The following is a 25,243-nucleotide window of genomic DNA, read 5'->3' as shown; positions in this document are numbered from 1 at the left end:
GCCAAACACACCCTCTTCACAGCAGGAGAGAGCACCAGAACCTACCAATGATTTTTCCCAGTTCAGCACACTGGCTTATGTGAGGGAAGCGAAGGATCTCCTTCCATTTTTTACTCCTGCCTTTCCGTTTTCCACCTCCACCTGTGGCAGCACACACACACACACACATACGAGGGGAAAAAACATTAAAACGACTTCAGAAAGTTGTCACGGGAAACTTTTACGAGTGAGGGAACCGGGCCGTGGACTAATGCCTAACAGAAGTGGGAGAAAGGTGGGGGTTAGAGGACGGGCTTTCTCCTGAATGAAATCATAGTCTCAGTGCGTATATATAATTCATAGATTACGCCTCACTTCCTCTGTTAATTTCTCCACTGACTTTCCTCCTTACTCAGAAGCTTCCCTGAGAGTGGGAACGGGGTGTGTGTGCGTGTGTTGGTGTGTGTGTTTAGTGTCGGCGAGTGCGTGTGTGTTTGTGTTTGCTCAGACAGAAAGTCTGTTCTGACCAAGTCCTGGAACCAAGTCTCACGACTCAGCCTGACTGGATTCCGTCACCCTCAATCACCAGACATCTAAGGGGAAAATGTTTGGCGGCGGCGTCGTTCAATAATCCAATTTGTTTCTCATATTTGGCCGCTTCCACATCTTAAATCCAGACCGAATCGCAATCGTGTTTGTCTCGTTCGCCGCCATAATCAAATAAAACATAATTTGCAGTGAAATGTGTCCAATTGTAGTTTCTTCACACACTACAACTGCTCCAATGAACTGACAAGCATTTGTCTCTATTTGCTGCCGCATTGGGTTTAGGCAGCTTGATAGGCGCTGAGCGCTGGAAAGCAAGAGAGGAAACGACAAGCAGACATCTTTAAGTAATAACTCAGGAATTCGAGAGGCACTACGTCATGCCGGAGCCTGTGAGTGAAAGCTTTCGCAGTTTTCCCATCAACCCTTCCTGCTGCATTCGTGTTTTCATCTTTTCCGTTCCTGCTGCCTCGAGCACATCTGTTTACCCCAAATTCACCACAGCCAATATATTGGGTGAAACACACTTTAGTTTGTGAAATTTAGATTATTTGTAGTGAACTTCCATCTCTATACACATATATTTTGTCACATTACAACCACTCGGAGCGCCCACAGTGAAACATGGTGGTGGCAGCATCTTACTGTGGGGGATGTCTAAATTTTGGAGCAGGAGCAGGGAAATTAAAAGTCTTTCTACCATATATTGACCTTAGGTGGGGGCTTAATACAAGTTAGTCCCACACTTTTTGAATTTTTAAAAGGGAATAAAACATTTAGTTACATTATAACCACAAACGGCAGTGTACGTTTAAGTAAAATAGTGTGACAGACCAACACAAAGCAGTGTGTAGTCCAAAAATGAGATTGCGAAAAGGTTGCCACACATTTGTATTTAGCAGTCTTTGCACTGTTAGCCCATAATAAAATCAAGTGCAACTATGTGTCTTAAGAGTAACTTAACTTATGTTTATTTGTATGGCACATTTCAGCAACAAGGTAATTCAAAGTGTGTTCATAAAACAGGCTACATTCTAGTTACAAGAGAAAGTGAATAAAAGTTGGACTATTAATTAACCCTAATGATGTTTTAATTAATGCATTTTAGCTTAAGTCTCAAAAATAGCAGCAAGAAAAAAGTCATTTTGATGGAAAGTTATTAGAAGTCCTGTTTGCAGTCACGCAAAACCCTTGTAAGAGAAAACATATGGGTTAGGCGGTTGAGACCAAAGTGTATAATTTCAATGTCACTTGTGGCGAAGAAATAACAGTGAATCACTCCGAACACACCATTATTGCCCTAAAACATGGTGATGGAGGCATTGTGGTATGGGGTTGTATTTGATCTATTTTTTTTATTTTTCACTTGAGGAAAGCCATGATGGTTCTGACAGTATTCACTCAGAGGTGACTGAACACAATGCATGACATGATTTTCAGATTTTTATTGGTAATACCTTTGAAAGCTATTTATTCTTGACTTTCCACCTTGCAGCTGTGCACTACTTTGTGTTTTCCTGTCACATAAAATCCCACAAAACACAGTGACGTTTGTGTTTGTAACAGTGAAAAATCTCCAGCGGGGTTATGAACACACTTTCAAGGCACTGTATTGAATACAACTGTAGCAGAGCGGCTTTGCCACAATAAAAGACACAAAATAAGCAAGTATCTTTGCTAAAACAACACATTTTCAGCATCTAATGGATGCTACACTGCCTGGCCAAGAAAAAGTCGCCACCAAATAATGGTCACACTCTCTAATATTTTGTTGGACCGCCTTTAGCTTTGATTACAGCCCGCATTCGCTGTGGCATTGTTTCAATAAGCTTCTGCAGTGTCACACGATTTATTTCCATCCAGTGTTGCATTAATCTTTCACCAAGATCTTGTATTGATGATGGGAGAGTTTGACCACTGCGCAAAGCCTTCTCCAGCACATCCCAAAGATTCTCAATGGGGTTAAGGTCTGGACTCTGTGGTGGCCAATCCATGTGTGAAAAAGATGTCTCATGCTCCCTGAACCACTCTTTCACAATGTGAGCCCGATGAATTCTGGCATTGTCATCTTGGAATATGCCCGTTCCATTTGGGAAGACAAAATCCATTGATGGAATAACCTGGTCATTCAGTATATTCAGGTAGTCAGCTGACCTCATTCTTTGGGCACACAATGTTGCTGAACCTAGACCTGACCAACTGCAGCAACCCCAGATCATAGCACTGCCCCCACAGGCTTGTACAGTAGGCACTAGGCATGATGGGTGCATCACTTCACCTGCCTCTCTTCTTACCCTGATGCGCCCATCACTCTGGAACAGGGTAAATCTGGACTCATCAGACCACATGACCCTCTTCCATTCCTCCAGAGTCCAATCTTTATGCTCCCTAGCAAACTGAAGCCTTTTTTTCTGGTTAGCCTTACTGATTAGAGGTTTTCTTACGGCTACACAGCTGTTCAATCCCAAGCCCTTGAGTTCCCTTCGCATTGTGCGTGTGGAAATGCTTTTGCGTTCACAATTAAACATACTCCTGAGTTCTGCTGTTGTTTTTCTTCGATTTGATTTTACCAAACGTTTAAGTAATCGCCGATCACGATCATTCAGGATTTTTTTCCGACCACATTTCTTCCTGGAAGACGATGGTTCCCCACCATCCTTCCAGTTTTAATGATGCGTTGGACAGTTCTTAACCCAATTCTAGTAGTTTCTGCAATCTCCTTAGATGTTTTCTCTGCTTGATGCATGCCAATGATTTGACCCTTCTTAAACAGACTAACGTCTTTTCCACGACCACAGGATGTGTCTTTTGCCATGGTTGTTTAAGAAATAAGGAGTTACTCATTGCATCAGCTGGGGTTAAATAACTTGTTGCCAGCTGAAAGATAATCATTTATGCAGTACTTATCCAATAGGAGGCTTGTACCTATTTGCTTAGTTAAATCCAGGTGGCGACTTTTTTTTTGGCCAGGCAGTGTATAATTTCTATTTCTTGTCAAATTTAGTGCACAAGAAGAGTCTGCTAGCTTGAAAGGATCCTTGTTCAGTAGTTTTTTTTTTTCTTTACATAACAAAATCTCACAACAGCAGAGTAGCTATATTGTGTGAGCAAACATGGAGGAAGAATGTCTTAATAAATGAAGTCAAAATATCCCCTGAGACAATCATTAACCTCTAGCATCTGCTCCTCATCAACATTACCGTAGACCAAACATGCTACGTATATATATATATAGAAAAATGGGCACACTTCCTTATTTCAGCCCTAGTTGTTCTCTGAAAGGAGTTAATGAGTAAAGGTATGCGGGGCGATTAAATGTCAGCATACTTTTCCGTGGCGAAGCATTTTAATCTCTTTTATTAAAAACATAATGTCAGCCAAAACACACACAGCAGTACAGTGAATGGAGAAGGTCATTCCCCACGGGGGCCGCTAAAACGAAAACGAGCGCGCTTGCGCTACTGTTAGGCGTCCGCTGAATAAAAGGGTCCACCAAACGGCACAGATTTCCTGCCGCGGGTCAGCGCCGTGTTAAATAATTGTACTAAACACCGGCGGTTCCACCCAGGCATTCAAAGTGTACACAATGCCGAGACAACCACAAATAATGCAGTTCCTCCTTTTTCTGTCCGTGTCCTGTTTTCTTTCCCTCTCGCTGCGCCCTGAACTTGTTTATTTTCATCTTCTCCTCCTCCTCTTCCTCATCTGCCCGTTAATGCTCCTCCAAATTCAGTTCTTCTGTCTGTAAAAAACAAGCCCTGTCTTCACAATCTTTTTAATCTTTCCTTTCCATTTTGTGACCGAGTCATGGCAGCCTGTGATTGGCTGACTTCAATGCTTTAGGTTCTCCAGATTTAAAGGATCTGTGTTGTTTACAGCTTTATGGACACATAACAAGACTGAAGTAACTGAAGTTATTATTTTTGGACCTAAAGAGGAACGATCTAGAGTCAATGCACAGCTTCAGTTATTACAACTGAAAACTAGCGATCAGGCCCGAAACCTGGGAGTAGTGATGGACTCTGACCTGAACCTCCAGAGCCACATAAAGACAGTCACAAAGTCGGCCTTCTATCACCTGAAGAACATCTCCACGATTAAAGGACTAATGTCTCAGCCAGATCTAGAGAAACTCATCCACGCGTTCATCTTCAGTCGTATTGATTATTGCAACAGCGTCTTCACAGGTCTGTCCAACAAATCAATTAAACAGCTGCAGCTGATCCAGAATGCTGCTGCTCGCGTTCTCACTAAAACCAGGAAGATAGAGCACATAACGCCAGTTTTAAAGTCCCTCCACTGGCTCCCTGTAGCTCAAAGAATAGACTTTAAAATACTGTTGTTAGTTTACAAATCACTGAATGGTTTAGCACCACAATACATTAAAGATCTGCTGTTGTTGTATCAACCTTCCAGACCTCTCAGGTCTTCCGGTTCTGGTTCTGCTCTGCATCCCCAGAACCAGAACCAAACGAGGAGAAGCAGCTTTCAGCATCTATGCACCACAAATTTGGAACAAACTTCCAGAAAACTGTAAAACAGCTGAAACACTGACTTCCTTTAAATCTCGACTGAAAACCCACCTGTTTAGGATTGTATTTGAAACGTAATCAATTACAAATTTATTGATGGAACTTGACTTAATGTCATGTTTTGATTATTGATTCTATGTTGCATTGTGTTTCTGTGTTTGTAATGATGAAAGCACTTTGAAATGCCTTGCTGCTGAAATGTGCTATACAAATAAAATTTGATTGATTGATAACAAGAGCACTATATAGCACAACTTCTTTCAGCTGCAGGGTTTCATCTGACATGTCACAATAAAGCTGATCTCATTAAATGTTCTTTTTTTGTTGTTGTTTACGAAGCAAAAACAAAGATAACACTTTATTTGACGGGGTGTGAATAAAACTGACATGACACCGTCATAAACATGACATAACACCTGTCATGGACATGAGTAAGTCTTCATGAATATTGTCATAAAGTGTCATTCGGTAAATTATGACACTTTTAATACAAAGTTGACATTATTCAAAATGTCTTCATTATGTCAACTTGACATTAACTTAGACAAAATTGTCTTTGTTATGACAATTTGACATTAACCAATAATCATCATATGTCATAATAGTAGTCATAATAATGACATTAAGTGTTATTACACTGTCAAAAACGTTAACAAAACAGTAATTATTGCTCCCTACCTGAAATAAAGTGGAACAAGTAGGACCAACGATAAAGATTTCATTAAACTTTAAAAACAGTCATTTAAAAACTCCTCTTACATCAAGTGGAACAAGTAGCATCAGTTATGACGATGTCATTAAGTGTTATTACAGTGTCAAATGTTATGTTAACAGAGTCATTTATATTATCTCTTACCTACATAATTGTTAAAGTTTAATCAGTAATACTTTTATAACAAATTTATGTCAGATCATGATTTCTTGGTTAATGTCAAGTTGTCATAACAAAGACATTTTGAATAATGTCAACTTTGTATTAAAAGTGTCATGATTTACCGAATGACACTTTATGACAACAGTCATAAATATTCATGAAGACTTACTCGTGTTCATGACAGGTGTTATGTCATGTTTATGACGGTGTCATGACAGTCTTATTCACAACCCGTCAAATAAAGTGTTACTAAAACAAAACTTAAGTTGAGAAGCTTTGCCTAGAAAAGTAAGCTCACCCTTGCTGTTTCAGTGACATTTATCACTCTCGATCAATTCATTACTGTCAAGCGTGACTTCCTCTACAAAAGAAGTCATTCTGCTAACTGGCTGATCTGGAGCCTGCAGGTGCGTGTTAACACAATGTAAAGAAGAAGAAGAAGAAGTGACTTTACATTTTTACAATTTTTAATCCGGGAAGGAGTTTAAAGCCATTTCCAAAATATCTTAGACTTATTACTTTATAGTGAGAAAAATTATCTAGATATGGAAACATTTTTCTTAACTATCAATCTTAACAGGAGTTGAGGAACCTAAAGATTCATCTCAAGATTAGATCATGCTTTGCTTTGAGAAGTGAAAGATTTTAAAGAAATGTTAATACAGTTGATAAAACAAAGAGGAAGTTGGGTTTGTTTGGAAGTGTCAGGAAGATGTTGGCAGAGTTGCACCTGAATAAACTGAAAGACTTGCTAAACTATGTCTTTTGGAAAGAGGAGACCAGTTTAAGCACATTATACTATTAAACAAGGTGGGGAAAGTGCAATGATTTGGCAGCTATAAGACCGGCATATCTTATACCAAAATATTCTAGAGTTACATTTAAGGCCACTTGTTTGACAGCTTAACCTTAAGTGAGCTGCGCATTAACAAACACCAGCAGAATAGAGCTATCGGGTTGGGCATGGTAGGCTAGCTGAAAATTTCCTTTACAAAAATATGAGTGACTGATAAAGTCTTCTAGAAAACAATTACTTCAAATTATCAGTGCTAAAAGTGATTCTATAAGCTGTTAAATCATCAGGAGGACGTAGAGAGGAAGATGTGTGTTAAAAACTATCTAATAAATAACGGTAATTTAAAATCTGCTGTACATTTTTTGCACATTTTAACAACTCTTAGGATCTGAAGACCGGACGATCCGAATGACCACATCCTGACGCGCAAACCCCATAACTGCAGGAGCGTAGCTGTAGTGTAGCGGTTTAACTCCTTTTCAGATCTCTGACCGCAGAGCAGGAGGAGGTGATGACTGTGTATTGTCTTTGTCTGTTGTCAGTGGTGGAGAACAACTGTGGCGATTACAACTCCACCTTCACTTTGGAGAAAAACAGGAACAAAACAGAAGATCTGACAAGGGATAAGAAAATTCATGTCAGCATCTTTAGTAAGACTCTTGATGTTATCTGTCCAACATGTGCTAGCGTCCAGCTTAGCGAGGGACTCTGCAACGAGTTTACGAGCTATTCACTTCTGCTTGTTAAGATTTTGAGATCCCACATTCTGTATGTCATAGTATGCTTTACTTTTGATTTATGGGAGAGTAGCAGAGAATTAGTAATTAAATGAATATTGATAAAACGAATAAAACACATATTTAACACTCACTCACTGGGCCTTATTTTCTCCAATTTACTGGCATACAATACTCACCAAGCTGCTTGGCAGTATATTAGCATATCTTACTGACAGAATATTTGCTCAGCTGATTCAAACAAGTTTTTTTTTTTTTTTTATGAGTTATAAGTATATATATGAAAAGGAACCCAACCTCGCCTGCAAACATGCAAATATTACTCATTTTACTCTATTTCTAAGTTATGTTGTTTGTGTCTTACTAGCATCAAGCTAACGTTTTAGATAGTGTTACTATTTCACCTGCTTAAAAAAATATGATATATTGACATTCATGGTTTGGAACCTAAAGGAGCAAAAAAAAAAAAAAAAAAAAAAAACCCGTTACTTTTGTTAACACAATGCTGTCATTAAACAAGTTTCCTCAAGTAAACAGTCCCAACTAATCAATGCGCTAATATAATCTATAAAGAATAAGAATCAGGTATATTTTATGCAAAAAGGTTTTGAAGAAAAAAATACAAATGCTTTCTAATCTGTGCTAAATCAGAAATGTCCCCCTCAATTTATATGCAAATTTTATATTTTAGTTCAAAATCTTTGAGTTGTATCCCTTGTTTGCGTGCACAAAGGTGGTGAATAAAGCTAATTCTGATTTCTGATGTGATATTATACATGTAATAATAGATGTTATGATATGTTACACCCATTAAAAAAAAAACCAAAAAAAAAACCAAATGATGATGTAAACATTCCTGTTTTTAAATGTTTTCTCTGCTATACTGCAAACCATACCTAATTCTTGTTGTATCCCTGACGCATATCTGGCCAACGAAGGGGAAAATATGCTGGCAGGAAATGAGAAATTAGACGTTAAAGGAAGTTTACAGAAGAATTAGTTATGTCAACAGAAAAAGAACCACAAAGATTTTTATTTAAAAAAACAGAGACAACACCCCCCAACAACAACTTAAAAACATCCATATGTTTTAGTCAATGTAAAGACTGCCAGGAACTCTGGGGCCCTGCTTATGAAAACCAGGCTACTAAAAGCATGAACGTGCTTGTAAAAGTCCATAAACCATCCTGTCTTCGGCGCTCTGTTTATTTCCTCCTTTATTAAACCGTCTTGCTCTCTCATGGCCTGTCAAGTTACATTTGAGCTGAAATATGCGCCGCTCTGTGGATTCCCTCCGCACAGGAACTTGTCGGCCTAATTTGTTCCATGCACACAGTGCGGTCGCCGCCCTTTATTTATGTTTCTGCTCAGCAGCTCTGACATCACCGAGGCACGTCAAGTGTAGCAAAATGTCAGAGAGGGTCAGAGAGGGAACGACATCAGTCGGGCACAACACCGGGAGGGGCGGGGCGGAGGGTGACGAGCGGGTGGGTGGGGGTTACCGGCATCCCAAACATCTGCGTGTCGTTATCGTGACCTTTCTGCAGCAATGTCCTCCCGCTCAATTTAACCCAAGACGGAGCGTCCTGCAGGGCCCGTCTGTTCGCACACTCAGAAACAACTGCCGAGCTGTGAGGTTATGTTCCTAAAGCGTTGACACTTAAAAGGATCTGAGGCTGCTAAGCCACGTCCACCTCCGCTTGGCCTCCGCCCCGAACATGAAGTTAAGATTTTCACATGGCCGTCGAGACGAAACCACATCCTTAGAGCCCCACTGTAAACCCAGCACACAGCAACTCCTGCAGCAGAAAGCGACGTGAACGCGCCGGTAGAGCGGAGCGCTGCGAGTACCTCGTGAGCTCCTCTCTACGCCCACGCCGTGCAAAAAGTGAGAAGGATTTTTGGTCGATTTTTGCACTCATCTCCTGCCTGCGCTGACCCCCTCGTTTTGTTCGCAAAACAACCAATCATCCCTTTTGTAATGATCCAACTTTCGCTTCTTCTCACATCACCTCCTCTGTCTAAGCTGTTAAATGTCGGCGTCGTGGTTGAGTCATCCTCTGGTGGTCAGCGAGGTATCGGCAACGCTGAGGCCTACCAAAGCAACCAGACACTGATCCAAACGTCTTTGTCCTCGCTCGCTCGCTCGCTCTCCTCTCTCCCTTCCCTCCAACTGCGTGTTTCTTAGAAATGCATTTGCATGGGGCCTGCGGGTTAAGAGGGCAGCTGTTCTTGAAAATGCAAAGCATGGGTGAAAAATGCACAAGCAAGTTATCAAGGAAAGACGGAAGAGGTTGCGTTGGCACTCAACAACATCCTCTTCCTGTGTGTCAGGGATCCGCAGAGAGATTCTGAGCAACGTACGCCTTTGCTGTCACAAGAAGCGCCTCGATAACAAAAGCGTCAAATATCAGTCTGCCGCCGCAAGTCAGAGCAGAAGACACGAGCTGAAAAATCACACCTTTTTAGATTGGGCTTTTTTTCCCCCATGCTGCAACATGAGTGAATGTTCTGCAGCCAGAGGTAAATAAAGACGATACTTTGCTGCAGAAAACCACTTTATTCTAAGCGTTTTAAACCCACACAAGCACAAGTGCTGCATATTTATTTGTCCAGACTCATTTATCAGTGCTACTAACCTTCCTATGTTGAGTTGAGATAGTGTCAATCTCAGAGCAAATCCATCTGTTCTCTGAAGGCCTCTGAGGTTTATTGGAGAACATTAATGAACAAGTACGATTACGAAGATCCAGGAAAACAGCAAGCAGCTTGAGGTTTAGCCCTACACCTACAAGAACAGGAATATCCACCTAAACTGACCCATGGAAACTCTGGTAAAGCTGCAAATATTCACAGCTTAGGTGGAGGGGGAAAAATCGATCAACATGAGTTTTTACCCACAAGCATTCAAACACAACAATAAGCTATGTTCTGGAACATAGCACACTGCACTTTAAATATAAAATACTACTGACTTTTAATTTGTATTTATTTATGTAAGTTTTGATTTTGCATGTGTCTTTCATATTCTTTTTCTTACTATAATTTATTATGCTGCCACTGAGAAGGGCCAAACTTCTCAATGGCATTGTTATTGCAACAGTGGCAATAAAAATTATTCTGATTCTGTACATTACGAATATAGGCTACACCCTGAACACAGCGTGCCCACAGTGAAACACGGTGGTGGCACCATCATGCTTCATTTCAGCAGGGATGCAAAGCTGGACAGAGTTCATAGGAAGATGGATAGAGCTAAATGAGAAAACAGGAGAAAACCTGCTAGAGGCTGCAGAAGAATTGAGCAGGAAGTAAAGTTTCACCTCCCAGTAATTCAACGACCCTAAGCAACAATGGAATGAGTAACACTCCAAAGGTCATGTGGCTGTAATATCAGTGATCTGATTACAAATGCACACTACACTTTTTAGATCTTTATTTGTTGAAAAAAACAACCCAAAAAAACATCTTTACAATTATGCTATGGTTTCTGTCGGTCTTTTACCTAAAATCGAAATAAACTTACACTGAAGTTTGAGGCTGTAAGTTGACAAAACAATATTTCAAGGGATATGAATTCTTTAGCAAAGCACTGCGCTCGACAAAACCTGATTATCGAATGGGTTCGGTTTTTTGTAAAGCACTCCCAAGTGTGTGTGGTGTGTGTGCCACAGGAAGCCGCAGGAAACGTTGGCCAGACCTGAGCCGAAGGGGAGGACTATAGCAGGAAGACGCTCTTTGTTGACCTGTTCCAGCATGATGTCATGCTGCTGCCTCTGCCCGGGGTCCTCATTATTACCGTCCTCAATGAGCCTCTCCATCCACGTATCCCTCATTAGGATCCATAATAGCAACGGGATGATTTGGCCGCAGCATCTGCAAAAAGCAGTGATCCGTGACGTCCAATGTCTACCTGGTGACACCAGGCCATTCTTTCGGCAGCATAGGGGCGAGGAGGCGGGGGGAGGGCGGGGTGTCCACATGGTGATCTACTTAAGTGAGGAGGTCATAAACTCAGAATCAGTCACAGACAATAAAGAGGAGATGGTATCAGCTGCATGGATGCTAGCGCACAGCTGCTTTCCCATAGAGTTAAAGGGACGACCAAATCTAACTGGAACAATGTGGCTGCGTTTAGGACGAAAGCCACTCATGTGGCAGGGGAGCGTGATTCAGACACTGGGTAGCATATTGCCCCTCAGATGCGATATTTGCTCAAAGCTTTATGAAAAACTACACAGCTGTGCCTATTATCCTGCCCTTATGTCCTTGTAAACACCAGAGCTAAAAATAGTGGCTGGCTCAAGGGCAGCAGCGGTGGCAGTGTGTTAACACAGAGTCGGGTGGTCAAACCAGTTTGCGATCTCCGGGCTGGGGAGGCCGTGTCATCTTCAAGCAGGAAGACGTTGAGGGAGAAAACTTCCATGCGAGGCTGAAAATGTGTCATAAAAAACATGCAGAAGGCTGGGTACATTTCCTGTCTGGGAACAGTCAGGTGCCCAGAGTTTCCTGCTCTATAAATAAAATCTGGAATGTTATGGTGGGGGTGGAGGGCATGGAATAGACAGAAATTATATAACACATAGGGCTGTCCGATCAAAGGACTACACACACACACACACACACCAAACACAGTGCTCAGGGCATGCTGGGTAATACACACTGTTTGCTCATCCATAAAGGTCCGGGATGACTGAGCATAGTCCATATGAGGCCAGCCTTAATAGGCTGCTTCTTCACTCTAACAAGGTGTTGTGCTGTTTGGTCACCTTTGCGAGTATTTTCATATTGTGAATGGTACGGCTCTGTCATCCCAAAGAATGATCTTTATTTATTTATTTATTTTTATTTGTTCCAGTTTCACTGAGGAAAGCCCTCAAAAGCGAGGGAAGTGGAGCTGACTTATCAACCTGATGGAAAAAACATTCATAAGAGCAGCAAAAAGCCCCTCCCTAAAAAAAAAAAAAAGGTTAAAGTGATTATGTGTCCAATTTAAGTTGTTTCTGTCTTCCCTATTTGTTCCCACACGCACCTACACATACAGTGTGTTACTTGTATCATCCCTTTGTTGTTATTTCATGTCCTTTTGTGCCTAAAGGGCAACATTCTTTGAAAGAAGGAAATAATAAAAACCTTTTTTTAGAGCTTGTTGTCTCCTTATGTGAGTTGAAACTCTTTGGGGAAACAGCATTTTTAAAATTGTCTGTGTCTCAGGGGAAACTTGCTTCTTACTCCCCTGTGTTTTTTTTTTGTTTGTTTTGTTTTTGTTCATCTCTGTTGCACAGAAGGCCTCAAATTAAAGCGGGATTTACAGCGTTTTAGCAATATCAGGTCCAATAGCCACGCTACTGTACACCCAGGTTCAGCCTGAGTAATCCCATTTGTACGATTGCTCATTAACACAAAAAGCAAATCAACCAATCAGATGACAGTAACTGTGAGCAAGCTTAATGGCAGCATCAGGATCAAGACGAAAGCGACGTGTAGCTGGATTTGAATATGGCAAGGGTGTTGGTGCCAGAAGGGCTGCTGAGTATTTCAGACCCAGATGATGTCGCTTTTACACACAATCATCTCTTTGATTTACAGAAAATGCTTAGAAAAAGAGAAACAGCACCAGCTGTGTGGATGAAAATGCCCTGATGATGCCAAAGGTCAGAGGAGGATGGGAAGAATGATTTGAATTTCTAGAAAGCCAACAGTAGCTCAAATAATCACTTATTACAACCAGTGGTTGATGGGATTGAAAAAAACGTTGCCTCGTCCAATGTGTTATTAACTTGCAGGAATAACATTAAGTACCATGTGTTGTATCAGTAGCTCAGACTAGTGCTGGTGGTGTAATGGTGCGCTGGATAGTTTCTTGGCAGTTTATGCCCCTTACTACCATTGAACATATTGTTTACACACCACAGCCCACCAGAGTTTTGTTGTTGACCATGTCGGTCCCTGTATGACCTCAGTGTACCACTAGACTGACGGCTACTTCCAGCAGGATAACGCACCACGTAACAAAGATCAAACAAATTCAATTTGGTTCCTTCAAAAACATGACACCAATGGTTTATGCAGACACCAGGTCGTGATTAAACAAAGAATCACTGAGGGGAAGAGGAACATCATCAATGTTCAGTCAATACATCTGCAGTAACTGAGTGACGACTTCACGTCAATAAGGACCAAAATCTCAGAGGTAAGTTACTGAAACCCTGAATTTATGCCACGGAGAATTAAAGCAAGGAAGAAAAATTGGCTCCAAATTGAAACCCTATACAGGAGTCCAGGTGTGTAAAGTAGACAGTCTGCTTAGGGCCCTCTGCTGGGCTGGGGTGGAACTGAGAGAACGTGGATTGACTCGTGACAGTCTGACTAATGGGCTAGTGACACACATAGACAAAAACAATAGTCCAACTGAAGGTAGGCACCCAAATGAAACAAATTTTAGTAGTTTTTCATAGTTTTTATCATAGCTATTCTCATCATCACAATACTCCCAAAAAACATAGTGATAAAAGTTCATACTGCACAGCCCTACTATAGAATCTGTTCCACTTATTGAGTTACTGAAATAAATGAACTTTTCCAAACTATTCTAATTTATTGAGTGGATCTGTCTGTATAGTTCTGCTTTCCGAAACGCACCAGCAGTTTACTGCTGAGCTACATAGTTGAATCATTTATGAAATCCTCGTGTTTTTGCAGGCCATTTACTGTCAACCGTTTTGCACTGTCCAGCATTTTGCCCATCATTCAGGAAGCTGAAAACTTAAGAGCATTGATTATTTGATTAAGGCACATCAAATATTCATGGGCCGATCCATTACTGAGATATGCCAGTAGAGACGCAAACAGGAAAGAAAAGAAGAGAGAGAAATTGCAAGGTAAGCAATCACCCGCAGCCAAACAATAGACAAAAGAGACTTCTAGTTGAGTTGTCGCATGCGTTCTTCGACTACCTCAGCAACGAACTGGTGAAATTCAAACGCTCCTGCATTAGCGTTGCCTTGTAAGCCCACCCTGGCCACTTCTTCTTCAATTATTTCCTGTATTTCCCAGAATGCCACTCCGCAAAACCCCCGGAGAACAGGCGTGAACTTGTTGCTTCCAGATGAGTTACGTATACTGTATGTGTGGGTAGAAGTGGGAATAACAATAGAGATAGTAGGAGCCAGAGAGCTGATTTTTTTTTTCCACTCAAGAAAAAATGAGTCACACTCCTACTCAAAACACAGCGAGCCTTGTGCAGCGTTGCCGATGGAGAAGTAGGTACCTTGGCCTCTTCGCTGCTTCACAGCATCTGTGTAACTCAGGTAAAGCCTCGGCTTTTTCAGCTGCAGAGGATTCACTTAACAAAATAAGAAACAGCGGAATACTGCTGCAGAATAAGAGTTTCATGTTTAAAATTGGTTCAAATCAGTGTTCATATGAAGCTTGTTTGTTATTTCTAGGTAAGAAATAACAAACAAGCTATATTTATAAAATGTATTTTAAAATATATCCCAGGTATATTTTACATATTTTTAATAAACCCACATTTCTGTATTAAAAATGTGATTTTTTATTTTTTGCTGGTGTGATGTGATATTCTAACCTTTAATGTCATATTTTATTTGCGTCATAATTAAAAGAAATAAAGGCTTAAAAACATCAATCTGTGTGTAATTTATCACAATCTCGTGTTGCATTGAGCCTATTAAGATACTGAAACAAAGGCATTTTTCTAATTTATTGAATTCGGCTGTATTTACAGAGCCCTCTATGCAAACTCACACTGAAAATCTTGTAAAATGTCAACTACAGTACCTTCATGCAACATGGTGAAGAGGGCAGTGGGCAATTTCATCAATATGACTTACAGCGACACTTAATTTCCTTTTGGGATCAATAAAGTATTTTTGAATTTGAATTTAAATAATATTGAAAGTATTTATAAAAGATCAGATTTATGTCTTAGAATTGTGATTACTTTGAAAGAATGTAAATTCAAGCCCACTGACGAACCAACTAGTAATTAAATTTTATATTTATTTAAATATAAAATTTAGTCCATTAGACATTTATTTAGGAAATCCTGTTACTTCACAGAGTCTATGCACTCTGGCACATTTCCCAGGCCCTTAGGAATTGAAACAGGCCCGCAGCATCACAGGTCCTCCACTGTATGTAACAGTGTGCATGAGATGCTTTTCCACATGTTTGGTTGTTTAATTACAACCAAGCACAAAGGGAGAATTTGTTGCTGAAATCAATCGTAGTTTCATCTGACTGGTTAAAAACCCAGCACCAGTTAACAAACAGCACATGCTTTTGATGGTTAAAAAAAAAACACACTTTTTTTCTGATGTGCCGTTCAGAATAACCAGTCAGCTTGCAGATAGTCTTATAGAGACTTGGTGACTGCAATTAGTATTTTGCTTTTTTTTAACAGTTGGCTTCTGAGATTTTATTTACCTTCACTATCCATCGTGCTCACTGCGTGTGGAAAGGTAAACATTGGTCGTTGTCTCTTCTTGTTTGAGACTGGTTGTTTTAATCTAGCTGATTATTGCTCTGACTGTATATACACAGTATGGGCAAGCTTAGGCCAGTAGCTTGTTTCTTGGTAAATATTTTCTGATATAAAGATCAACTTGAATCTGTTGTGTTCACTCCTCGTTTCTATTTTAAAAAGAAGCTATGGGAAATGAGCCTCTGTGCCACATCATATATATTTTACCTCAGGGGAAAAGGAAAGACATAAGGCTCCTATTCTCACCATCTACTTCAGTTAGGGGAACAGTTAGGTGTGCCATAAAGGTGAAGCCTCTGTAACTTTGCGTAGTCTGCTGCCTTCACATAAAAAGCATTCCCCTTATATAAGGATGTTTATGCTCACAACATGCTATCTGTAGTTATTTCTGAATCAACTGACCTGGCAATCTGAGTTATATTGAGTCATAAAATGATCACATGGGGATCATAAACACTGGTGAAGCAATCCAGTAGCTAAAAGTCTGAGTGTCCTGACATGGTTGTGAGGACACAGAAGTCATAAAGAGCTACGAGTTTACTAATCAACCTGAACCTCTTTTTCAGCGAAACGAAGAAACAAATGAGGTGTATCGGAGTGAATCGCCGTTTAGTGATGTCTATCTTTCAATGAGGGTCTTTTCCCTTTCCAGTGGCGCAACAGGCCCCTTTGTTCAGGCCCATTTTTTTTATTATGTTTTGTTTCGTCCATGTTAAAGCAGGGGAGAAACTTTGTGTGTGACAAGACAAACAAGAAGGTGGCAGGTGGAGGATCAGGCAGCACACTAAAAATCAACGCCGCAGCTTTAAATGCAATTCCAGTCGGCGTCCCGGGCACGTTTGACTGGGTTTCTGTTAGCTATAACAACAGCAAGCTCACTTGGCTTGCTAAGACTTTCTCTGGCCTCACATGATAAAGCAACAACTCCTCACCCACCCATCCCTCTCTCTGCTGTAGTTCCAAGATACTCTTCAGAGAACATGAACACAAGTCGCTTGTACAGAGAAAAGCCTCACGACTGTTGTTTTGCACATACCTCTTTAGAGTAACTAATCAGTTAGCTGCAGTGTTTGGGCTAATCTGAACATCCTGTCAGGCAGGCCACTGTCCTCAAATACAACATCAACGTATTTGGATCTGGAGTTATACGGCAACATTTTGTGGTTCCAACACCACAAGAGATGAAAAAATACAGGGTTTTGAATACTTTCAAAGGCTGATCATGTATGTGTTCCCTTCAGCTTCAGCTCCACCACACAAAGTTAGCTTTTCTACTGGAAACTATAAAATGTGCAATGTTGACAGCCGATGAATCCAACCAAGCCCAGTATGAGTCATGAAAGTAAAGTCGACCATTGTGTTTATTTTCGCACAATCTCCTCTCTTTGAGCTATTTTCTTACGTAACCATATGGTCAATTACACGCCCATTAATCAATTGTGTTTGCATCTTTTATTGGTCCGAATTAGACTTTCAGTTCCGTCTGCGCTTGTTTCAGTTTCAATTAGCGTAATTTGAGGCGATCCGTTTTGTCGTTGCAGTGATGACAACGCTCGAAAACAACAGGCCCAGATGATGAAAGCCCACAGGCAGTGGAGTAGGATTCAGTCTACTTGGCCAAACTTAATAACCCCAGATCTGTTACAGCAATTCAGGAAAGGCATCTGAATGCAGCAGTGCAGTTTTTCCCCCTTACTCTCATTCACTTGGACAGGCAATGACGTTCGCTTGCCTGGTCTGGAATCTGCGACTGCTGCCAGCGAGAGTTGTGAATGGGGTGGCGGGCAGCACCTCTCTCTCTCTCTTTTACACACACACACACACACACACACACGCACACACACACACACACACACACACACACCCACTGAGCTTAGGTTCGACTGCACTGATTTTTGCTCGTAACGATCACAGTGGCTAAGTTCAGGTTACATTTAAACAAAGGAATTCATCCCCACGCCCCTCATCTTTTAACACACGGACACATAAATCTACAGCATACCCTGATATTAAACCTCCCTCTGGCTACATGTCGGCATTAAACTCTGAGCAGAGCAAACAACCAAACAGATCTCACTAAAAAAGACAGAGAGAGAGAGAGAGAGGGAAAAGAAATCCATTTTAAACTTGCAGGAAATTCTGTTCTTTTCTGTCTTTTTTTTTCTCTCAGCTGACAAAACTCAAGAGTGTTACAGATGAGAACATCTGCATTTCCTGCTGCTTGGACACGGTGATCAGAACTGTTGGCGGTCAGATGATACAGGGATGACCACGCTGGAGACGGGGCCGCTTCGTTTCACTGCGTTCATCTTGCGCAGGGACTGGATACTGCCAGAAGGATGAAGCTCGGATGGCTGTAGCCCACTCAGTTTGTTATGTAACGATCAATTTGATTAAATAGCTTATGGGCTGCATCAAACTGAAGCCGTGTAACACAATTTAGGTTTACGTAAGGCAGTGGTCACCACAAAAGGTGGTTCAATACGACCAGAGCTGCATATTTTTGCCCATAAAGTGGTTGAAAAAAAAAACGATGGTACAGTACAGTGCTGAGAAACAAAGCATGGCCAGCAAGGCCCAATGTGTGAAAGTAATTGATGCCTAAACCTAATAATTGGTTGGGCTTCCATTTGGCAGCAAAAAATGCTATCGAGCATTGAGATATAGCCACGGAGGAAGTTTAACCCTCTCTTCTGTACAGAATTGCTTTAATTGCAGGATTTCATGTGCATTTGTGCTACAGCAATCAACTTAAGGTCCAGACTTTGACTAGGCCACTCTAAAACCTTCCTGGTGTGTTCGGATCATTGTTCATACCCTAAGTGACCTTCTCATCCAGGGTTTTCCAGTAGATGAAGGATTCACGGGTCACTCAGTGACTACAATCCATCCAGGTCCTGCAGTACTCCCAGACCATTACGCTGCCATCAGCATTTGTGACGGTGATACTTTTTTTCTGAAACGTCGTGTCAGTTTTACGCCAGATGCAGCATTACGCACACGGTGGAAAAGTTCCACTTTTGTCTTCTCATTTCGCCGAATTTTTTCCTGAAAGTCTTGGAGATTATCAAGGTGTATTTGTTGTCATATGTTAGATGTGGTTTTGCGTTCTTCTGGTTTGCTGCAGTTTGAACTCTTCTACAGCTCGTTACTGAATCATGACCCCGACTGAGGCATGCAAGTGTTGCAGTGCTTTAGATGTTATCCTGGGATTTTTGTGAGCTATGAATACGCTCTTGTAGTAATTTTGATGTGTTGACTACTCTGGCGAAATACTAACGCCGTTTCATGTTTTCTCTCCATTTGTGAATAATATCTCTTAATGTGGTTCCTCAGCATCCCAAAACTTTAGAAATGACTTTATAACCCTGTCCAGACTGACTTTATGATTTTTTTTTATTGTCAGCTTTCTATTTTTTTTAGATTAAGGAATGATTTGTTGCTTTTGGTTTACTTCTTGTTGTCAGACAGGTTCGGTCTAAAGTATTTTTTGTATAGGCAATATTCTAGTTAAACTGAATGTGGTTCATTATGTAGGCAATTATAGCTTCAAACAGGGCCAGGTTGGTTTAGAAAGCTTTTTTCCTCTTATAAAGAAAAAATCCTGATTTGAACGCTTATTTTTACATTTTCTTGAAGAAATGATCTGAATCATTCAAATGTGGCATCGAAAGCAAAAGCAGAAGGCGTCTGTAAGGGGGCAAATACTTTTTCCTTATCTCTCTGTGTCCAAGGAGCAATATTTGGTCGACAGAGCGCCTGCTCTGCTGGGTGCATCAGCAGCTTTTTAATTCTGTGCATGGCTGTCACTCACACTGTTTTACTGATGCAGGATGTGTGAGGACGCTGGCATAAACAAGCCAAAGGCTGCAGTGTAAACTGGGCCTTCCTGTTGTGCGTAGCTGGGAGCTTTCTGGACAGACAAGGCTTGCCTCTCCCTTCAGTTCCAGCTCGAGATGATCGCGCATAAACAAACAAAGATTTACATTCTCCGGCCCGTTGCTAGTCCACGATCCGAGGTGAACCTGTGCCTCGCTCGCTCGCTCGCTCTGCCACGCTTTCGAATGAGGGAGACGCTCCCGGCACACGGGGCGGTGTGTGTGGGGGGGACTGAGGGGGACTGCAGAGCACTGGCACTGGGCCGTGTAATACAAAACCTCTAATGATTCTCACTGGTAAACGATTTGACCAGTAATGGACTGGCAACAACCTGCGACATGTTTCGGTGAGGGCACGGCTGCAAATCAGCTGGGGCAGTCTCACACTGAAGCATTTATAGAGACGTTGACAAAGCTGCTCAGAAACTTCAAATATTGCCTCAGAGAGGCCGTGTTTTTCCTCGGAACGACAGGCAGAGCGAGTCCCGGCAGAGCAGCTGGGACAAGCCAGATCTGCTGTGGGTCATTAGCTGCTCTTATTAATTCATGAAGCTACATTCTGCCGGCCCGTTTGTTCTCCGCTGCCATTAAAGGAGCACGCAGTCTGATCCATAAGCAAATGTGCTTCTGATACCTCCTCAGCTTTCTAGTTATTTGCTTCATGATTCCTCCCAAAACACTCTCTGTCGTTGCTGCCAATATCATTACCTGGAAGGTAAAGATGGAAAAGCTACTGAAAAGTTCACCCAATAGGTAAACTGGGAAACCACGTGTGTCTCCAACCTCAGATGTGTAAATGAGCACCCTTCGCCAATGCACTGGCTTTAAATTCCTCATGGTGAGCGGAATGATGTACTTGGTACTTGTTTTACAGAGATTTCCAAGGAAGAGGGATGATGGAGTTGAATCAGAAACTCACCAAACAATGGTTAATGGTGAGTGTGTGAATAACATCAATTGCTGACATTAAATGAAAAGTCTGAACCTCCCAGTACAGACTGTGTCACTTTATAGCCACACACTTCAAGGTAGTTTATTCGATTTTCATAGATAGACAAACACAACGCAGAAAAAAAAGCTAAGCGATGCACACATTTGAATTTAAATATGATGCAGAATCCTGAAATAAACATTTGTTTTTGGTTTAATTTAACACTACATCCCATAAAAATTGTGAAACAGTGGACAAAATGGGAAAACAGACGTTGTTACGTGCAGTCTAGACTCCAATAAAACTGACTAACTTGTGTTAAAACAGCCAGATCTATGTAATCTGTGGCGATGCATGAAACCCCACTGCAGGTTAGATGTTTTGCAAAGAAAAAACCTCATGATTGAAAACAAGGCATCTTCCTAGCATGATGCTGCCACAACTGTGTTTCATCAACTGTACCTGAAACTGTGTTTCTGTGAACAGTATCGACTTTTGGAAAGCGTTGTTCACAGAAATCTCCTCTGAATTGGTGACAGTTTTCACTGTAGACGGTGAAATCTCCAAATTATTTGTTCTCCTGATGTGAAAAATATTTTTAGGATGTACTCCAGTTACTGACCTGCTGTGCCAAAAAATGTTATTTCACAGAGCTTTATAGCGTCAATTTAAGAATTTGGCGGTATTTCTAATTATCAAAGTGTTTTGGGGAAAAACAAAATGGTATGGGAACATTATAATGCCTCTTTAGTATTTTCCTATTTTTGTAGAGTTTAGTTTTTTTTGAGGGGGGGTGGAGCTCTGCAATTTTACGTAAAGTTTTTTGCTTTCAATTTTTTACTTATGGACCATTGTTATTTTCCGTAACTGTGGCAACAAGGTGTTTTTTTTGTTGTTTTTGTCCGTTTACTTTTTACAACAAGGCACATCCTCAAAGCTCCAATAAATATCTTAACTATGACCCCAAAATCCAGTACAGCTTAAAAAGGAGAGTTCAGGGATGCAAAGCAGAATGAAAACGCAGAGAGAGAAGGAAGACTTCCAAACAATCTCTGCCGTAGATAATAATAATATTAGGCGAGGATCATTTCCCCAACTCCAACGTCTCTCTGGCGCGGCTCTCGAATCAAATGACCAGACAGAGGTTTAAAAAGGAGCAGCAAAAGCAAGTGAGGTGGATTAGCAGCGCTTGCTAACAACTGATGGCATCGTCCAGGACATGTTGCTGTGGAATATCATCTCTGCTGCCCTGATACTGAGCTGCTGTCATGTCACCAGGGTCATGGGACTGAGATACAGCAACGGGTTTACAGTCAGAGGCTTTTTCAGATTACAACACTGACTGCTACAGGAGATTCCCCTGCCCACAGAATCACCATCCACTGTGACTTTTTGAAGGTGCTTGAACGATATGATTTACAACATTTAATTTCCCTTTGGGAGTAATTTTACTTTTTTATTTTACGATCTTCTGTTTTTGTTTACATTTCACACTCCCATGTCACCAATCTAGTGACAGATTCATCCCACTTAAGGAGAGAGTATGGAAATAATTTTAAAAAAACAGCTGACGACAACAACAAAAAGCATAAATGCAAAACCTGCAGAGACCGACACACCGATTCCTACAAAGAATACAACCAGTTCACACTCCACGCTCAGATCCGGGCCTTCCTCCTCAAAAGGAGGAGATCATGGACCCCGCTATCAATTCAGACCCACAGTTGAAGCTGCATGTGGCCTTCTCAAGACATTTGACTCTTCTCCACACTGACAGCCAGAGAGCCTCTCTTTGCAGCCCCCCCCCTTGCATAGATTTCAACACCGGTCACGTCATCGGATCGCCATCCAAACGCCAGCCGCCAGCCTACACTCATGTATTCCCTGTGCAGAAAGGAGTTATTTCTCCCTGCCTCAATGCGTGCTTCATCGCACAGAGACGTTGCGAAAGGGCGCCTTCATTTGCACAGACAGCGAAAGCGGATGTGTGAGGCAGACCCCCCACCACCCCCACTTTACATATGTGTTGGAGAAGCGGAGTGGAGGGAAGGGCAGGAGGGGGGCAGAAGATCAGTCAAAAATCAGAGGGAATAAATCAACCTGCGAGGATGATTAGAGTTTTCATTTGACAACAAGAAGAGAATATCATGGTTGTGTTTTCATGTTGTCAGTTATGTATTGCATAAGCACCCCCTCCTACCCCCCCTCCCTTCCCTTTCCTTCTGTCTCTGTTGCATCTGTAGGGTCTACCTGAGCCTACGATCCGCAGGCTGATGCTATCTCTGCGATCATTCCCATCTTTTCTGCACACTGAGCGCAAAATGTCACCCAGCCGGAGCCTGCTTACCCCCCACCCACCCCTATGCACACATAGCTTCTTTGCGGATTCGACTTACCCTCTCTCGCTTTTAGCAGTACAGTGTTGGCTACTATGTTCTCCAGCTCCATCAAAAAGAGGAAAATCCTAAACGCTGAGCGCGCGAGCGGAGGGGGGCAAGAAGGGGGTGGGGGTAGGGGGAGAGAGAGAGAGGGGGAGGGTTTGGGTTACTGGAGCTTCTGCAGCGAAAAACAGCGTCCTTCAGCCGGTGCCGGCGGCGGGGATTGTTTCCTTCACTCCTCGTCGAGATCCGCGCAGATTTCTCCCATATCAAAGTCGTAAAGGATAAAACAGGATGGCATAGGTTTGCTTGCAGTGTAAGTTGGGCATGGTTCTTGTTGTGGGCTGGACGTGCGGCGCTGCATTTCTACTCCAGTCCCCCCAAAACCATTCCATGCGTAACACGGGTGCGAAATGATGTCCGAAGCGGAAAACGGCCAACTTGGAGGATCTGGACGCCAGCGAATCGGGGGTTATCTCGGCGGATCCTTTACGCCGACACACCAGGGTAGCACCAGCTTTACAACTGCAGAGGTTGGCTGAGTGCACCCGAGAGGACATCGGCTCGGCCCCCCCTCCTCCTTCTGCTGGTGCGTAATCGGCGTAGGCTGGGCCTCTCTGCCACAGCGGCGTCAAGCTGCCGGCATTACAGCCGCCAGATTATGCATCAAAATAAAAGCACGTTCAAATAATACCAATACACCTCGACTGGGCCAGGTTTTAGAAAAGGGATTTGAGGGGCAAGAGAATGGCCCCAAAGATTTTTGTTTTTTTAAATTAATGCGTATAATATATTGTACTTTATATAAAACTCATATGAGATGAATTGATTTAATATTTGTGGGATTTTTATGAATGTAAACAATAGTAAAGTATTTGAAAATTATGAAATCATGGTAAGTTGTTTGGGAACAACATGGAACTGCTGCATTAATTCATCTATAGGACTACCTATTGCAGTTTTCATTAGTAAAAGAACTTCTCTGTAGTGGATATGGCACCAAACTGACTTCATTACACCCTGCAGGATATAGTCGTTTTCAGATCTTCAGTGGATGACCAGCAGAAATAAAAAGGTGACAGCCCTGGAGGTGCTGAATTATCTTCGATCATGACAGTGACATACAGAAGATGTGTATGAAGTGTGAGCAGTTATCAGAATTGAGGTCAATTCTGATTATGAATCATCAAACGATGAAAACACTAGTCATGTTATTTATGTCAAAAAATTGTGAAATGCATCAGCCTTCATCTCCATGTAAACTCCAAGGAAACTATGTGCTGAAAACATAATAAAGGGCCTACGAGTGTGGCAATAAATCATGTCTAAGATATCAAGTCATGTCAAATATCATTTATATCCTTCACAAAAATTAATCACCTTTACTGGTGTCACAGCAATCAAACCCTTTGTCTGTCTCCATAGTATTTTGACAATGTATCTTTGGCTCCGAGCTCCAATGTGTTGAGGCCGGAAGGCCTCTTTGTCATCACCCTAATCTTTAACTCGATCCACAGATTTAAGCTGTGGCTCTTGCTGGTTGCTTAGTTTCAGTCAAAGGAAACATGTTGGTAAGATCAGAAGTTTACTTTAAACATAAATCTGACACAGATATAAATAATTTTGGACTTAATGTTAATTAACATTATGTTACAGTTAATGGGCCTTTTTTAAAAAAAAAAAAACAAAACCCTCACATCCTGACACTCATGGGTCTATATTGAAACTAAAGCTGGTTAATGGCCATTTTCCTTAAGTGCTAAGGCAGACAGACTTAACAGTTTTGAAACTTCCCACTTTGATCCATACCCTGAGGAATCTACAGCTAAGCACATAAAAGTCTTTTATCTGTTGATGTTAAGATGTAAACTCTTGAATGCCAGCGTGGAGCTTGAAAATGGAATGAACAAAGACAGCCATAGTCTAATGTGTATCATTATCTCTATTGTGTACCTCTTTGTCTTATTAACGATGAATTATGTAAAATGACAAATGGTCAAATGATTGGGAGTGACTTTTCCTCTAATATTGATTTGTTGGAAACGCACACTGATCTTCGTAAATGTAATTTCTAAGGGCATCC

The 25,243-nt window shown here is 41.5% G+C and overlaps 1 protein-coding gene across 2 annotated transcripts in view; it reads right to left on the bottom strand.

Moving 5' to 3' along the window:
* Positions 1-23,744, bottom strand: part of grk5l (G protein-coupled receptor kinase 5 like) — a 39,613-nt gene extending 15,869 nt beyond the window's left edge. Inside the window, exons 1-2 of one of the 2 annotated variants that reach the window (XM_032578130.1) lie at positions 23,179-23,744; positions 46-141 (exon numbers count right to left, since the gene is read on the bottom strand). In XM_032578130.1, the coding sequence (XP_032434021.1) occupies positions 46-141; positions 23,179-23,230 (148 nt within the window). In that variant the 5' untranslated portion in view covers positions 23,231-23,744. The remainder of the gene's footprint in view (positions 1-45; positions 142-23,178) is intronic. The other variant, XM_032578129.1, reaches the window with a different exon arrangement.
* Positions 23,745-25,243: the final 1,499 nt, after the last annotated feature.

The sequence above is a fragment of the Xiphophorus hellerii genome, chromosome 12 (genome assembly GCF_003331165.1).
Source record: "Xiphophorus hellerii strain 12219 chromosome 12, Xiphophorus_hellerii-4.1, whole genome shotgun sequence".
Lineage (NCBI taxonomy): Eukaryota > Metazoa > Chordata > Actinopteri > Cyprinodontiformes > Poeciliidae > Xiphophorus > Xiphophorus hellerii.
The sequence above is the reverse complement of the archived record's forward strand: the minus strand, read 5'-3'. Positions and strand labels throughout refer to the sequence as shown.